Consider the following 14,118-nt stretch of genomic DNA (forward strand, 5'->3'; position numbering starts at 1 on the left):
AAGGAAATAAATGTCACTAAAATCTTTTTTCTTTCATTGCTATCTATAAAGCACTTCTTAGAAGTTCGCAGTTTATATTATCAGTCACTTTTCTCCCTTGAGAAAAATCACACTTTTCCTAGTAATCAAATATTTTAAGGGAGATACTCCGTCAAGTACAAGGGACTTAAAATGTTAAGTTTATTTTTACACTACACAACAGAAAACATGCCTACCTTTTTGGCATTTTATTAAGGAATTTTAATCTTAATGATGATTTAATGAAAGGCCAAAAGGTTTAACCAAAGCATAATGAGTTTATCTAACAGAAAAATGGCATTTTTAGGATCACAACCAACCTGACTTGAGTCATGTATTTAATTATTTTTTTAAAAAAGGGTTTTCAGTAAAAATTAACAAAATGTACTTCTCATAATTCCAACACTAATGATGCCAACACATGGACAGCTAAAACAAATAATACATTGAGGGCTCAGAGTTCCTGCTCCAAGTATAATTACTTAATTTGAGAAAGTTAAATTTCCTCAGAGTTTACATTTCTATTTCTTTGCTTAGATGACTATAAGGTAAGCATGCTCAATGGAGTCATTCAGACTGTTTCTGAATGTAACATTGGTTAGCCACCATCCACCCCCACCCTCACCTAAAACGCAGGTTTAAAATTGGAATGTCAGTGAGACAAACACAGTAGGAACTGTAAGGGGCAGATAAGGGCTATACCAGGGAAACAATGTAATCTAAAGACAACTGAAAAGTACACACCTGTTTTCTTTTCTCTAGTCTTTCTTGCTTTAGCTTTTCTTTCTCCTTCTCTAGATCTTTGTTTCTGATGAGAATGGTAGACTTGCTTTTAGGAGTTTTTTTGTTAAGGATTCTAGCCATGGCATCCGCCCAGCCTGTGTTAGTCCCAGTACTCGATTCCGCAGCATTTTCCATTTCTTTGTCACAGGGTTCCACATTATCCTCATTGTCAGCTTCTACTGCTTCTTCATCAGACAACTGATCCACTCCCCATCCACAGCTTCCCTCAGAACCTAAGAACAAAAGCAAGCTTCAGTATCCTCTTGAGCAGACCTCTAGTTCCCTTCTTGATGTTTCCCCTGCCTTTACTCTTGTAAGGACAGACTTTTCTGCAGTAACTATGGGGAGCAACAGGAATGTCTGTCTTGTTGGTATCAACCCCACACTAGCCCTGCCACACTTGACAGGGAGGTCTCTGGTGGCTTCAAGACCAAGGATCCAGCAGCAGACACAAACTCAACTCCAATCAGGTTGGTAAGAGATGCAGCTATGGAACCCAGAAGGAAGCACCCAAGACACAGATCTGTGTCATTAAACTGAAGGGACTAATGAAGACTATGTCAAAAACAAACAAAAACTTTGGGGGAAAAATAACTTTCTAATGATGTGTGTAAGATACGAAAGATTCAACTGCACTGTTGGGTGGCCAAATGATAATACCAACTTCTTAGTTCAAAGTAAAAATTTGTATGTGTACTGCTGAATTTCATCACTGAGAACCAACAAAGACTGTCAAGCCTGACATTGGCTCATCATTTAAGATTCAGATGGCTAAGGTCAGCAGACTGGCAGAAAAAACAGTGTAGTTAGTTCAGCCTGGAAACCAACTTCTGGAAAGCTGTGGCTTAGCAGCCAGCCTTTCTTCACTTCTGAAATGACTTGCCTACTTTCCTCTGAAACCTGAAGTTCATGTCAATACAATAAAGAAGACTTGGGGTCATGGCGCTCCCTTATCGGTTGTGCCCAAGAAGCCATGTTGACTTTCTCCTTTCTCTGCCCTTCCCCACTCTTTTAACAGGCACATTGTGACAAATGGCCAAGACTAGTCTGTTGGAAGTCCCTGAGCTGAAACTTTTACCCTAAAACTCCAGTAACAAATATATTAGGTATAGTGCTCAGAGTCAGCAACATTACACAGAAACACTACTTTTCTCTAATAAGCACACACCAAAATGTAAAGAAGTCTAATGGCTCAAAAGTTTATGTGAATGAGCTAAAATAAAAATCTTTACCAGTTTGTGGTAAAGTATCAAAACTACAACATTGACGTCTAATGTTTCATTCCAGGTGCACTTACACACAAATCATAGCAAATTTCAACACTACTGTTGTCAGCCAAAATGCATTATGTTTATGTAAGCCACTCCAATTCACGTCTGAAATCTTGTCTATCTTTCTTTGGTGAGCTTTTTACTCAATTTGGATTATAACATGCATCTGATGGAAACATAAGAAATCTGAAAAGTTTGTAACACTATCTTACCCCTACCATGAAAGAAAGAAATTTCCAAGGAACTTGCAGAAGTCATAGTTTTTGATTTTTAAAGAAGTCTCTAGTCTGACATTTGTTACATATGGAAATGATGTTTTATATGACTAAATTAAAACTGTCAGCCTGGCGCCGATGGCTCTTAACCTGTAATCCTCACTACTTAGGAGGCTGAGTTCAAAGCCAGCCCAAGCTCAGCAGGAAAGTCCATGAGACTCTTAGCTCCAAGTACCACCAACAAGCAGGAAGTAAAGCTTTACCTCAAGTGGTAGAGACCCTGCCTTGAGCAAAAAGCTCAGGGAAAGTACTGCCTAAGCCCTGAGTTAAAGCCCCAGGATGAAAGAGTGAAAGGAAGGAAGGGAAGGAAGGAATAGAAGGAAAGGAAGGAAAGGGAAGAAAGGAAGAAAGGAGGGCTGGGAAGGTGGCTCAGTGGTAGAGCGCTTGTCTTGCATGCATAAGGCCCTGGGTTCGATTCCTCAGCACCACAAACAAAAAGAAAAAAGCCGGAAGTGGCGCTGTGGCTCAAGGGACAGCACCCAGGCCCAGAGTTCAGGCCCCATGACCGGACCCCCCCCCCAAAAAAAAAGGGAAGGAAGGAAGGAAGGAAGGAAGGAAGGAAGGAAGGAAGGAAGGAAGGAAGGAAGGCAGGCAGGCAGGCAGCCAGGCAGCCAGGCAGCCAGGCAGGCAGCCAGGCAGGCAGAAGCAAAGAAGGAAAGAAAGAAAGAGGGCTGGGAAGGTGGCTCAGTGGTAGAGTACTTAGTACTTGCCTTGCATGCATGAGGCCCTGCGTTCGATTCCTCAGCACTACATAAACAGAGAAAGCCAGAAGTGGTGCTGTGGCTCAAGTGGTAGAGCGCTAGCCTTGAGCTGAAGAGCTGAGGAACAGTGCCTAGGCCCAGTTTAAGCCCCACAACTGAAAAAAAAAAAAATAGAGGGAGGGAGGGAGGGAAGGAGAAAAAAAGAGAAAGGAGAAAGAGAGAGATAAGGGGGGAAGGGAGGGAGGAAGAAAAAAAAATGTGTTTCCAGAATACCATTATACTAACACTTTGCAAATCAAAGAGAAAAGGTTCTTAACTTTTTACTGAATCTTAATGATATAAGACTTTCCTCAATTCTCACTAACCAGTCTTTAATAGCAGAAAGCACAATTCCAGGCATCTAGGACACAGGTAAAAATCACCAGACAAGTGAAAATTTCCTTTAGAGTCCATTATTTCTGCACTCTGAAAGTGTGGAGATGAATGGAGGGCACAGAGGACACTTATGGGAAATGACAAAAAGTTCCATTTATGTCAGTGTTCCAAATCAGAGCTACCCAGGACCCAGAAGCTACAAGAGGCTATGCAGAATGCTTCAAATATGTCTAGCATGACTGAGAAATTTGTTATCTCATTTTAATTTCATTACATTTAAATAGTCACATTTGGCTGAGACAGAGCAAAATTAGACCTTAGAGTTACGAGGTAGATGGAAATCTTTCTCATCTTTTACCGTCTTTCTCTCAAGCCTCCAGCTCCTTTTCAAACTTGTCTGCCCCTGACCCTAGGCAGGACCAAGAGCTGGTGGGAAAGAGCCATTTTTCCTTGGCCATTAAAACTGAGACAAAGTTTAAAGAAGATGCACAGTCCCAGTATTTACTAAGCACCCATAAGTGATAAACGAAGAATAAAGAAATGAAAAAACTAAATCTAGGTTTCTCTCCTTGAAGAACTGAAAAAGTTTAGGAAGAGAAAAAAATTATGATTAAAAAGTGTTCTTGAAAAAAAAAAGCAATGAAGAAAGGGTGATTCGGTATATGGGATGTATTAGAGAAAGTTTTACAACGATATTCAAATTTGTTCCTAAAAGGCAAAGTAAGAACAAGGTATGAAAAATGAAATGTGGGCAAGGAAAGGAATTAAGATTCTGTACTCCAGGCAAACTGAGCATTAGATCACTGAGCCTAACCAGAAACATACTAGATCTGAGTCAGAGATCTGTTTGAAAATTACTTCTGTAATTCTGAGCAGGAGAAATCAGCATGTCCAAAGGCACTAAGAATCTTAAAAGAGGGTGACATTTTTATAAAATGGCAAAAAGTTCAGATTAGCTAAAATATGAAGATTTGAGGACTAGATGGTAAGATCTGAGAATAAAACAGCAGACTGAAAATCTTATAAAAATCTGATTTATGGTCCAAGAAATTAAAAGTATATATTAACTAAAAAATTTAAATGAAGGGTTTAAATGTTCTACACTATAGGTATGTTCTTCCAGGGAGAAGTTCAACTGCTGATTTTTTTTTTTCTTCTAGTACTTACTTTTAGGTTTTTATCCTTTGAAGTTTCATTAGATAAAGGTTTTTCTCTGAAAAATGCAATAACACTTTGGGGCTCTAAGCTGCCCAACACTTATTTCACACCTTTGAAATTTACCCTATGTCAAGTAGAATCCCTCACATAAAGCTGATTGAGACCAGCTCAAAGGTCCTCTGGGTTCAATCTCAACTCCAAGAACTAAGCTAAGTGATGTTTTCCAAGTTAGGTAATTTTTGGTGTTAATTTCTGCAAAAAAAAATTTATATATATATATATATATAAACTACCTGCTTCATCAAGTTCTCATGATCATTAAATGAGCTAATAAAGTTCTTAATGCCTAGCCATGGTAAACACCATTAAATTGTGGATTACATAGCACAAACACATGCATACACAAACAGACACAACAGGCACTGAATTTTTACATGGCTGTGGTAAAGAAGGAAAAAGGAAAGAAAACTGCCAATATCTGACATTTGCGCAATGTAATTGAGTTGCTGAACAAGAAAGTTTCTGTGATCAGTTACAGCAGAGTCAGGCCTGGCATTCTGTCTTGATTCCATTGCCAACATCAAGTTACCTAACCCCTTTGTGTCTCTCTGCTTCTTTATTACTGGAGTGGGAATAAAAGCTGTACCTACCTTACAGAACTGTTTGGTTGATAAATGAGCTGCACATGAATAGCATGTGGCACATTTATTTAGTGCTTACTGAACAAATGATAACTGATGTTCAGAGGGCACATAAAGATAAAAAGAGGATACAGATTGACCCACTGCAACAATGAGATGTACAAGATGCTATGTCGAAAAACAAACTTTACAATTTAGGTGTATGGGGGGGGAGCGGTAAGCTGAGGAGGTAGGAGGGAAGGGATGGTAGGGGAAAAACAAAGGAGCAGGCAACAATGCTGGATAAGAAATGTACTCACTACCTGCTCATGTAACGGTAACCCCTTTGTACAGTATTTTCACAATAAAAACTTAATTAAAAAAAAGAGGATAGAAAGATACAGCAGTGGAGGAAATGCAAGAGCTTAAAGAAGAATGCCCAAAATGAAAATTCATTAAAATGGCCTAATTATGCCTCAGACCATGATTTCAGCCCAGGTGACTACCATGTGCATGCCTTCCTTCTTTATTTCCACCAGTGGTCAATGCTTCTGTCCCACAGCTGTTTAACATATAATAAAATAACAAAACCACCTAAGTTTAGAGCTAGCTAATAAAACACTTTTAGGCATTATAACTGTCCTTATTGTTCTATTTACATAGGATGATTCTGAAACTGAGAACAGTTAAAAGCAGGCCAAAGTTATAAAGCTAATGGGGCAGAATGATGGGGCTGTTGCATGTCTAAGACATTCCAAGGCGTGGAATCAAAGATTCAACTCAGACTCATGTGTACTGAACTAATACAGTTGAAATTAACTACTTTAAAGGATAGTTTACTAAAACTTGAGTACAGAAGGTATTTCTATCTGAGCCTCAGTGAAACAAGAGTCCACCCCTTGTCTTCATGTTGATTTCAACCTAAGCATGCATGCACAATCCCCCTGGTTTTCCTAAGCTTGGCCAAAGTACTGCTCCCCATGCTGTTGTAAATCATGTTTTACTCAGGCTGCACAGACTTTCCTGCCAATTACTACTAAATTTAGAATATTACAAACTTGATGCTTTAAATTGTCTTTAAAAACACTAAGCTTTGAGAAAAAAAATGAAGACATTCCAGCTTTCCATAATAACCAAAAATAAAAGGGAAGGGCCACCATGGGACAATGCTGTCAGATGTAATTACAGGAGCTATCAGGACAAGCAAAAGCAGAGAGAGCCTGGAAATCATCTGCTTCCAAAGTCTGTCCTGTAAATTGCTAACCCACTCAAGTATGGCTATGATATACTTCATTTCTTAGGCATGTCCCTTTGCTATTTTAAGTTACTTAAATGATGAAGAAGGCTATAAGTGACAGACTGATGAAAAGCACATTTATCTGCTAGGGTATTATACCTTAAATACAGCTTTGTAGTTTATCAAAAAATGAAGGGATCTCTCCTAGGACCTTCTAAATTGGATTTTTATCAAGTCCTGGGTTAGAAATAGATGACCATTTTCCCTATATGTGAGTAGAACAATCCAGGCTTTTTTTTTTTCTGTCAAAAAACCCTGCAATTACCATCCCCACCATTTTATAATCACTTTCTATGGGGGAGAGGTCAATCAGGATCAAGGCACTAGATAACAACCATGAAGGCTTTTTTACCTGGTTGAGTTACTGACCACAGCAGCTTTTTTCCCAGGCTATATAAGCGTAGTTAGTATTGTGTCTAGATCTCCTTCAATGTACTAAGTCAATAAACACAAATAGTTCAAGGGTAACTTATAGGTTGAGTCTACCCTCTTCTCCAGATACTATCAGCCATTGTTTTTACTTTTCACTTGAGGAAACTTACTGATTGGAGTTTTCGTTTCTATTTAAAATTGCAAACTTAAGAACCAAGTAGATACCTCTAACATTAACCATGTAATAAATCTAAGCAGTTCAAAGGTAATCCTGTTAGGGGCATTATCCTCCCGTTTATACTGCTGGATAGTCATGTATTACTTAAGGTGCAGGCTGCAACATTTCACCTTCTAGTTAAAAAATCAAGTATCTCTGATCCAGCTTAATAGTAACATGTTACAATATACTTTAATAATGTCTATAGTTTGCAGACTCTTCATGTGCCCCACCCTTTCTACTTTTTCAGAATCATCATCTGAAAACTTTGACTAATAGCTCTACCCTGGCCATGTGCACATAATTATCTGAACTAGAAAAGCCATTCCATGGGTGACCTTTCTAGAAATACATGATTTCACAAGAAGAAAACAGATTTCTTAGACTAAATAGCAAATTCTGAGTTAAACCAAAGAAAGATGTACACCATAAACCAACTTACACTACTGAATTTATTACACGAAAAGGCCTTTATTATTATTTATCACAGATGGCCTGAGTCCTGAAAAGAACTCTGAAGAGATGGCAAGAGGCTGAGGTGAGGCCACAATGAAGTAAAAGAGGCTGGGATTCACCCTCTCTCCACCTCTCCAAGTCCTGGGAGCCTGTGAAGGTGTTTTGTTTTCTCATTATCTCTTTTAATGAATAAATGAACTACACAGACTGTCAACATGAAACATCATCCACCAGAGGTAGAAATTCATGAACCTCACATATCAAATCTAAAAAGAAGCCCAGATAAGAGAATTAAAGGTCAAAAAACTAACCCAAGATGCTACATGCTATGGTTTTAAAGATACAAGACCCAAACAGATTATCCAGACATGGAGAAGTTGGATAAAGTGGAGTTTAACCTAGTGCAATAAACAGTTGAACCTAAAAGTACTGAAAGACAGTTTAAAAAGCTGCAAGAAATTTTTGAACATATTCTACATCTTAATGAAAAGGAGAATCCAAAGCAAAGTGAACTCCAAGACATGGACACAAGAGGTTTTTCTTTGCTGTTGTTCTTAATGTACTGTGTGATTTCTTTTTTCTTTTGTGATTTTTCGCCCTATGGTTTATTCCCTGTTGTCACTATATTCGATGTTGGTACCATGGGTATTTTATGTACGTTTATCTGAATTAGGGATGGGAAAGGGAACAACAAAATGGTGAGACAACGGACAAAGAGGGAACCTATGCAACAGTGATTCTCACAAGACTGTATGTTGGAAATGATCTGTACAACTTGTGGATAGGGAGATAAAAGGAAGAGAAAGGGGGAGAAATACGAGGGAGGGGGGACCAAGACAAGAAATGTACTATCTTACTTATGTAACTGTAACCCCTCTGTACATCACCTTGACAATAAAATTAATTTTAAAAAAGGAGAATCCACATATTTACAAAGAAATTGAGAAATCCAGAAGTGGAATATGAGAAGAAAAAGGCTAACTTAGCCACGATTTTGATGCTGTCAATAATTCTTCGTTTGTGGAAGTACATGCCACATGCTGCCTCCATCACCCTGATGCAGGACATTCCATCCACATCCTGATGTCAAGCCATTCTCTATCCTTGAGAAAACCTCAGCCTGCTTTACTCCAAATGGAGTAGTTTCTATCTTTCCTCTTCTTGGACATGGGGTTCTACATTTGCCACCATACAGAAAAATCCCTAGACCTCTACATGGTCCACCCCCTCCCCTAAGTCTTGCAGATGTATAGCCACAAAGCAAGTTTTTTGTTTTAAAGATGAGGACACGTTGTCAAGTCCTGAACTTGGTCTAGCAGGGTCAAAATGATGTTTCCAGCACCAGTAAAGATGATAGCTATATACAATACCCATGGTACCAAAATCAATACCCATGGTACCAAAATCGAATATAGTGACAACAGGGAATAAACCATAGGAGGAAAAAAATCACAAAAGAAAAAAGAAATCACACAGTACATTAAGAACAACAGCAAAGAAAAACCTCTTGTGTCCATGTCTTGGAGTTCATTTTGCTTTGGATTCTCCTTTTCATTAAGATGTAGAATATGTTCAAAAATTTCTTGTAGCTTTTTATACTGTCTTTCAGTACTTTTAGATTCAACTGTTTATTGCACTAGGTTAAGATGATGGATCAAGATAATGACACTAGCACTGATGAAAGTGGCACTGACTCATCAGACAGAACAGTGAGGGGATGAATTTGTGCATGAAGATGATAGTGAAGGATACACCACTGAAGAGAAAAAAATTAATTTGTTTAATTTGCAAATATCCTTGGAAAGCCAAGGAAGAAAAAGAAAACCTAAAGTGGCTATGATGCACTGAATGGCCAGACGAGGTATCCCTGAGGGATGGAAAGTAGAATTTTCAGAGGATAATAAACTTCATTCTGAAGCAGAAAAAGTCACAAAAGCAGCATAAAGAGGATTCTCACTCTAATCACACATCCACTGCTTTTTCACAGCCCCAGGATCCTCTTCCTCCCCGTGTGCTCCTCCTCAGATACAAGCACCTTCCTTGCCAGGACAACCTCCTCTTGGATCACCTCTAGGGGTCCTCTATTCCTGAGATCACCTGGAATACCAGGACTCCAGGGGTCCAATTACCCCTTGGCCCACCACCAGGCCCTCTTCCAGATGGAGAAGCTGGGTGAAAACAACTACATTGAAACCTAAACGACACAGAAGCAATCGTTAAGAGACAGTGATGCTGAAAGAGCATGCTACTAGCACAGCATAAGCAGGTACAGGATATAGGAGATAGCACACAGAGTCCAAGGAACTAGGAGCTCAGAGTACTATGGCACAAGCCACCTAAGAATGAAGTGAGCCCCAAGCAAGAAGCCTAGGGATGCCAGGTGAACAGGAAGCCCCTGGTCAGATCATACAAATTGGACATGCACACTGGTCGGTCAGTCATAAAGATATTCAGCCCATCTGTTATTTGTGGCTTCTGTATTTGTGAAATTACTGACATGGCAATATTTATTTGGGAAAAAAAAAAAACAAAAAAAACTTATGCTTTCACGATCATCTACAGACAGGCTACCGGAGTGGTAAAGCCTTCCCTTCTTAGTCTCCCTGTGTCCAGATACCCAGTAAAGGTCACATTCTGGCTTTTTGTTTCAGCTTTCATAGTGTCAACAGGTGTCCTGAATCTATCCCAAGGCACATTTTTCATAGTTTTGTGCATACTCTTAGTAAGAAATATATAAAATGCTTGCAAGGGCACTACACAGGAAAGTACTGTCTAGTGTCCCTAAGCCAAAAAATAAATAAATAAAAACAACTTTTTCCTTTGTTAGACAAGCTTTACTCAAACACAAGTTATATTGCAGTTGGCCATGAAAGCTTAATGTTAAAGTAATACATATTAGTAACCACAACACACCTAATAACTATTCAAGGACAAAAAGATCCTGACTAAGGCCTCATGGAGGCTATCCCTGCATTTCTCCCAAAGCATTTGCCACGCCGACTCCAGTGGAGTCTGCTTAGCATGGGAAACCATCTATCAGACCTAAGATAGGGGCTTCAGAGACCTATCTCTGAGTTTTGGGACTTCACCAAAGTCTACCTCAGAGAATGGGGCTTTACAGAAACCTATCTCCAAGTTTTGGGACTTCACCGAAGTCTACCTCGGAGAATAGGGCTTCTAAGAGGCCTACTCCTGGAAAAAGGCTGGCAAGCCCCTGGGAAAGATGTGTTTCTGCCTTTCTTTTCCTCACTGTATAAGAGTGCCTATTAATCTTTTACTGCTTCTGCTGTTCATTGTACTTACTCATTGTCAACGTTCCCTTATTCAGAGCTCTTTCTTAAGAGTGTTGACGACTCCAATATCTGATGAGTGTCTTAAAAATATGACTAACTCACCAGAGTTAAGTGCTACCCTGCAACCCCTCTTATGAAGGCTAGTAGACAAGTTATAAGTAATATAAAAGTATTGGGGGTTTCACAAAGTCACTTCAGCAGAAGGAGTTATCTGTAAGAAATTTGCAAAAAACTGTAGGCGCGGCTAGAACAGAAAGAATGTATGGCAATTGCGGAGATAACTACTTAGGAGAAAGAACTTCCTGTTACTCTCATTTACTAAAAGACTTGCTAGATCTAGGCTTCCGTGACCTTACTATTAAAGAAGGAACAGGAAAAATCTTATGGGATAATTAAGGCCTCTATAGAAATAAGGTAATGGTTAGATGGTAAGCCGGAAACAAGTGCCTTTCAGGCGACCAGCTGGTGACCACTCAAGAATGAAGCCCTGCAGCAAGATTGTGTAAACTTTTGCCCTTTCAGGCGACCAGCTGGTGACCATCCAAGAATGAACCCCTGCAGCAAGATTGTGTAACCTTTTGCCCTTTCTTATGGAGACTTTTTGCTATAAAAGTTTGTTATCCTCTGCATTAAATCGCACTCAGCACTCAGCACTCAGCATCCACTCCTAATGTGTGTGAGTTGTCTGCCATCTCCCCATCCTATTCCAGGTTCCTCCCCTAGGTATCCTCCGTCCTCCCGACAGAACCCGGTCCGCGGCAAGCATTAAGTCTTTTTTTTCTTTCTTTCTTTCTTTTTTGGTCAGTTGTGGGGCTTGAATTCAGAGCCTGGGCTCTCTCTGTCGCTGAGCTCTTCTGCTCAAGGTGAGTGCGCTATCACTTTAACCACAGCACCACTTCTCTGGTGGTTAATTGGAGATAATCTCACAGACTTTCTTGACTGGGCTAGCTTTGAACCGTGATCCTCACATCTCAGCCTCCTGAGTAGCTAGGATTACAGGCATGAACCACTGGTGCCTGGCTCTAAAAGCATTAATTCTGTGTTATGTGTATAGAACATTATCATAAATAGTGAAAATCCATACATTCATAGAAATAATAATTTAATCTTTCATGTCATTACCTAGAGTTGCTGCAACATAACAATCTTAATTGTTCACTGAACTGAATAATTAAGTTTCCACATTATACAGAAACTTCCTTAACTCATGATGTAAATGACCAAAGAGAACCTTAGAACTTAATCAGTATTTGTAATAATGCATTAACAAAAAAAAGAACTTTCCCACTTCAAATTACAGAGAACTGGAACAGATACATCCAATTTCCACCCAAATTTGTAAGCAGTACTGATATTTTGTTCCAAATCTAATAGCATTTCTTTCTGTTACAATTTTCTTGAGTTCAAAAATTACCAGAAAGCTAGGCACAGTGGCTCACATCTATAATCCAAGCTATTCAGAAGGCTGAGATCTGAGGATCATGGTTTGAAGCCAGAACAGGCAGAAAATCTGTGAGACTTTTATCTCCAATTAACCAGCAAAAAGCCAGATGTAGAACTGTGGTTCAAGTGGTAGAGCACTAGCCTTCAGCAGAAAAGCTCCGTGACAGCTCCCAGGCTCTGAGTTCAATCCCCAGGACCTTATTTATCAGATAATCTAATTCCTGCTCTATGAATCGTTTTTCAAATCTCCTTTGGCAGAGGAAGAGAATTCTACCTAAGAACTCCAATTGCACACAACAGTTTCTCCTGCATTCATTCTTTTACTTAAAATACCTGTGGGAAATCCAGTCTGCAGTAGGCATGGGAGACACAGTAACTTGTATTTCTATGAAACGGATATAATACATGTCCAACAGTTTGAGAAGGCGTGAGAGTGGGGAATAATGGGGTTAAAAAGTGTAAAAAAAAAAAAGAGAGAGAGAGAATGGATCAGAGATTGACAAGACTGTGAGAAAGACATCTTAAGAGTATTCCAGTGAAGCTGTCATAAGCAGAAACCTCAGCACAGGAATACTCTGAATGCGTCAAACCAAGAATATCAAACCAAGAACATAAAATCTTCATGCAGGCTAAGGATTTGAAATCTTGTTCTGAGATAGGAAGCCACTAGATTATCTTGAGCAAATAAATATATGATCAGGAAAAGCAATTAACTCTTCCAATTGTGTAGCTATCTCCTGGAACAAGGAACAGTAACCGGTCAGTGGGAAATAAAAGGTTGCCTGCAATTCCTTGCAACCTGAAAGACAGGTGCCAAGAATTCAGGTAACTAAAGAGAAGCAGCAGCCAACCTATCAGTGTTGAAGCCTCAAAATGTAACCTTTCTTTCATTACCAAGCGTATCTGATAGGATGTTATCACAGATTATTTTTATTTATTCCCCCCCCCTTTTTTTTTAACCACTTCAGTCTTTTTTTTTCCCCCTTCCTGACTATCTGGTCCCTAACTCCCAAACGCTACCATCCACCTGATGAGGAGGACTGGTCAAAAATACCTTGCTTGCCTCTTCGGAACCTTCTGCTACTCGCCCCCGGGGAGCTATCTATCCACTCCTACCATTTCAAACATCCCACCTCCCTTCCCCTCATGCTTTGCTGGTAACTGTCTCCGTAGCACAGGTTAAGTTTCGCCCGTGTCCCTTAATAAAGACGTCCCTGGCAATAGCTAATAAAACAATAAGAATGCAAAATGACGAAAGTCAGCGGCTCCCCGCACCACACCACCTTCAAAGCCTTTTCCTTCCCACGCCGGGCGCGCAGTCCGGGCCCACGGCTCCAGCACAGGCCTCACCGCCCGGCTTTCCCCTCAGCCGTCAAAGCTCGGCCTCCACGGCTTACCTTCGCTCCCGGAAACAGCGCCCACTTCATCCTCCAGCTCCGACACGACCGCGCGAGCTACCTTTTTCATTTTCTTCTTCTTCTTCAGGGTATGTTTCAGTTTCTTCCCCGCACTCACACGTGAGTCTGGCATGGGCGCCGCCATGTTTCCCTCGCCGGAAGTGCTCCCGGAAAGTCGCCTCGGGTGGCAACTAAAGGGACTTCCGCCTGTAGCTCCGGAAGAAAAAGGTTCCGGGCCTTGTTTGTCGAGCCCTAAATCCCAGGGTTCGAGCCTACGAGGGTCAGCGAGACGATTGAATGAACCCTTGGGGGGTCCTTAGATGAAGTCGGTTCCAGGAAAATATTAGTGGATGGACAGCCTTAGCCGACTGTTCTGCCATCCCGCCCAGGTCCTACCCTATTCCGACCCCATCAACTTCCTGTGGCGTCTTCCCTCTGCTGC

General features: G+C 40.3%; 1 protein-coding gene across 1 annotated transcript in view; it reads right to left on the reverse strand.

Annotated features, from left to right (window-relative positions):
- Positions 1-13,841, reverse strand: part of Rrp15 (ribosomal RNA processing 15 homolog) — a 35,906-nt gene extending 22,065 nt beyond the window's left edge. Inside the window, exons 1-2 of the mRNA XM_070041481.1 lie at positions 13,677-13,841; positions 763-1,034 (exon numbers count right to left, since the gene is read on the reverse strand). Coding sequence (XP_069897582.1) covers positions 763-1,034; positions 13,677-13,821 — 417 coding nt within the window. The 5' untranslated portion in view covers positions 13,822-13,841. The remainder of the gene's footprint in view (positions 1-762; positions 1,035-13,676) is intronic.
- Positions 13,842-14,118: the final 277 nt, after the last annotated feature.

The sequence above is a fragment of the Dipodomys merriami genome, unplaced genomic scaffold (assembly GCF_024711535.1).
Source record: "Dipodomys merriami isolate MVZ:Mamm:240054 unplaced genomic scaffold, mDipMer1.0.p SCAF_31, whole genome shotgun sequence".
Taxonomy (NCBI): Eukaryota; Metazoa; Chordata; class Mammalia; order Rodentia; family Heteromyidae; genus Dipodomys; species Dipodomys merriami.